Here is a 3,780-nt window from a genome sequence, read left to right as displayed (position 1 = left end):
GACTCAGCAGTTTTGCAACCGTTTTATGATTCGTCGCGCTGATTGATTTATACTTTTAGTTTTAAAGGAATAGTCCAATCTCAGCAAAGAATCATGGGTGCGATAATACTGATGGTCAGATACTATCTAATAGCGTTTTCGGCCCGACCGGGTTTGCACCAACCTGGGTTGGATTAATGGCGTTTTGCGCTCTCCTATTGGTAGAGCATGTGACATCAACCAATAGGAAAGATTAATCCAACCCAGGTTGGTGCAAACCCGATCGGGCCGAAAACGCTATAAAGATTGATAATCTATCATACGTTAATTTTAAGCCAACGGAGGCAATAATAAAAAAATTTAATGTATCTATGTACGATCATAAAAATCAGAACGATTGTCACGAAATCAACCTGTTTTACGAGACTATGGAAATAAATAACATATAAAATTGTAAAATATGGTTTATTTAAAAAAAATAATTACATAGTTATCATTATTTACTTTTTGGCGATTTATGCTTCTACAAAAATTAAGATTTAGGGGGATTTGGGGGGATTTCAAATTCAATCTGGGGTGAAGTTAGAACAAAGGGTTGGCAACACTGCGCCCATCCCATCTTTACAATGAGCACATGCTCGCATCGGAGTGTTTCGTGACTATGACAGACTTTCTAACCTAAATATCTCGTCTACTTTAATGATAAATATCTCGCTTCGCGGGACTAGGCACAACATTTAACTGCCAGATTCTTTCGTTTCACACAAAAACGCGTCGTATGACCATAATTTCATTAAAATTGAAGGTGAGGAGCGTCTTCTGGATAATTACCTTACCTTTTATCAATTTTCGCGGTGACGTTCGTATTCTAAATAATACCGACACATTTTATTTCAATAATCCTAAAGTGACAGATTCTACTCGGTTTCTGCCATAAAATTATGTTGATACTGTTGATAGGTCTGCAACCTGCAGGCAAATTGCTAGCATTTGCTCATGTTTTATGTATATCGTATTCATTAATTATTATAAAGATTCTATATACAAATTACAAATTTACAGATATAGATTAAAGTTAATGATGAAAAAAATAAGTAAGCAAGTAGACTCATCAAGTTCCGAAGATGAAAAATTGGCAAATATTTTGAAGGAAGCAATTGATCAGCAATTTTTAAACAATAATCTATACAGCATAGAAAAAGCCAAAACTATTCCTCAGCCTGGTAAGTAAAATTAATATCTTTCTTTTTTTATCTTCAAGGTTTACAAAGTAATCAGGTGTGTTTAGGTAATCTCTCTCATAGAAATATTATGATGTGCTAATTATTGTTTAAAGTTTTAAAAGAAGCAAAGACTAACAAATTAGAAGGAAGTTATTTCTTGAAAATAAGCTCAAAACAAACAGATGAATTTACAAATTTTGGTGTTACTGCCACGTTTCAAAGTTTTATCGCCAAAAAACTAGATGAAATTTTGGAGCGGTAAGCAATAGAATAAATATTTCGTACATGTATAAATATTAGCCTGTTTTTAATAAATTAACATTTTATGCAAATACAAATGTCAATTTTAGAACCATAGAGATGGAAAGCAATGAAATTTCTAATTATTGTGCTGAACAGAAACAGAGAAAGGACAAAAGCTATGGAATAAAACTTCTAAGTACATCGAAAAATTTGTTAACTATTGCAAAAATCAAAGAGGAATGTATGGAGCATAAAAAAAAATCCAAAAGAAATAGACGGACTGTAGAGGATGACAAGATCTCGTCAAAATTTCGAGAAGCTGTCATTGACCCAGAATATATATTAAACAAATTAGATTTGAAAGCTTGGGTTAATAAACGTCCAGAATCGGAATTTAAGTATAAAAGATTAAAAAATGGTACTTTAATCGAAATGTAGTATTACTTTTCTATTTGTATTTGTGTGTATATACATATTATACAAAGATAAGGTCATTTCCTATAATTTGCTTATTATTGAATCGTTTTTGACAAATAATTTTTATTTTTATAATTTTCTTATCTTTATTAAATTGTTTTTAATGGGCTACATGCTTTCTTTTTCTTCTTTAGTGAAAATTTTTTTTAGAACTTTTTGTATTGTTTTTCATAAAATTTTTCAGATTTATTATATAAATTTCATAATTTTTCAGACTTTCTAATTAATTTCATTTCGGACGTTTTAAAAAATTTTTCAATTTTTAAATACAAATTAGACTTTTAAAATTAAGCCAAGAAAGTTACAATAAGATTCTAAATCTTAGAGTATTTTAATGTTACCATTATGTCAGATATATCACTAAAAAAATTTTGATAAAATTATTAATATTTTATTCATGAATAAACGTATATGGATATTATTTTTTCAAGTATTAGACAAAATTACATGAAATTTAAATATCTCAATAAAGTAAATATAGTACAACTGCGCATAACAGTCAAGTTGACAATCGACAGATACATATACAGGGTATCTCTGCATATAGTGCCAAAACTACTATAGCGGCTTAAATTGCTTTAGCACATAAAAACAAGTAAAAAATGTCTAATGTATATATATATATATACATATATATATCATTTGCCTAATTTCCTACATTATTTTAATTTCGAGAGTATAAATAGTAATTTTTATTTATAAACATATCCGATTCCGAACTGTTTTGGATTTGTAGGATATTAAAGTAAAAAAAAACATGAATCATAATAAATATTGTTTAATAATCGTTATTATAATATATGTTACAAAAGGTATTCAAAAATTCCTCTATCGACTTTGATACACTTTCTAGCACGAATTAATAAATTGTTTCGGATTTGATAACAGTGGGTGACAGCGGACGTAGCCAGCAATTCACAGCGACGCGTCATCCTTAACGTGTATTTGTTTATGTTTTGGGGACGAATGAAAGATCTAGGATGGTATTCATAGTCCGTTCTTATTTCAAGATCGTTTTAAGTAATGTTTTAAGACGCTAATGTGGCCCTCTGATTGATTCGTGACTACTCAAGACAAAACTTGAGACGTTCTTGGATATAAGAACTGATTATGAATATCGATCCTAGTCTATTGAAAAAAGATTCAGGATTCAGAACAACGAATATTAAACATGTACTACGATTCATGTTTTCTTACTTTAATACCCCGTAACTTTGAAATCGGAGTTTGGAATTGGACATATGTATATTAGACATTTTCGACTTGTTTTTATATGCCGAAGCCGCTGTAACAGTTTTGGTACTGTATGCATAGACACGTTGTATATATGTACATATAGATATCTAAAAAAAAGACTTGTTCTTTTTGGCTGAACTTTTGCACCAGTTCATCTTTCTTCTTCTTTCCCCCTGGAGAGAAAAGGAAGAAAGATGAACTGGTGTAAAAGTTCAGCCAAAAAGAACAGGCCTAATGTAAAATCCAAGTAGTACTACTTCCATTAATTTATATATGATGAAGTCACGTATAAATTAGCCTAAGTGATACGAAATAGTAAATAAAAGAAGCATATACCACGCACTGGATATTTGTAGCTAGATAATATAAATAGTAAAGTTAATTTAATTTAGTTAGTATAATTAAAATTTGTTTATTTAAAATATAAATAAACAATATAAATAACATGAGCGTTTCTGATAATTAATAATTCAGACATTCTTTATTTAATTGAACTTTATATAACTTGAGTTAAATTTTAGAGGTGGCTTAAATAAAAACAATATCAATCAAAATGAGCAATAGCCACAGCACAAGATGTTATTGTGAAGTCATATATTTAAAAATATTGTAACAATAATAA

The 3,780-nt window shown here is 29.4% G+C and overlaps 1 protein-coding gene across 1 annotated transcript; it reads left to right on the top strand.

Annotated features, from left to right (window-relative positions):
• Positions 1-633: 633 nt before the first annotated feature.
• On the top strand, positions 634-1,883 carry LOC108769088 (uncharacterized). Its single transcript, XM_018519887.1, has 4 exons — positions 634-784; positions 1,042-1,202; positions 1,316-1,460; positions 1,553-1,883. The coding sequence occupies exons 2-4, from the start codon at positions 1,058-1,060 to the stop codon at positions 1,881-1,883; spliced, it is 621 nt and encodes a 206-aa protein (XP_018375389.1). The 5' UTR covers positions 634-784; positions 1,042-1,057.
• The last annotated feature ends 1,897 nt before the right edge of the window (positions 1,884-3,780 follow it).

The sequence above is a fragment of the Trachymyrmex cornetzi genome, unplaced genomic scaffold, assembly GCF_001594075.2.
Source record: "Trachymyrmex cornetzi isolate Tcor2-1 unplaced genomic scaffold, Tcor1.1 scaffold85, whole genome shotgun sequence".
In the NCBI taxonomy this organism is placed as follows: domain Eukaryota; kingdom Metazoa; phylum Arthropoda; class Insecta; order Hymenoptera; family Formicidae; genus Trachymyrmex; species Trachymyrmex cornetzi.
Note: the sequence above shows the minus strand (reverse complement) of the source record. Positions and strands in the feature narration are given on the sequence as shown.

Excerpts from the sequence above, each read along its gene's own strand:
- LOC108769088 (XM_018519887.1), top strand. The coding sequence starts at position 1,058 with ATGATGAAAAAAATAAGTAAGCAAGTAGACTCATCAAGTTCCGAAGAT. Across the intron at positions 1,203-1,315 it reads CAAAACTATTCCTCAGCCTG|TTTTAAAAGAAGCAAAGACT; the intron begins GTAAGTAAAATT and ends TATTGTTTAAAG. Across the intron at positions 1,461-1,552 it reads CTAGATGAAATTTTGGAGCG|AACCATAGAGATGGAAAGCA; the intron begins GTAAGCAATAGA and ends TGTCAATTTTAG.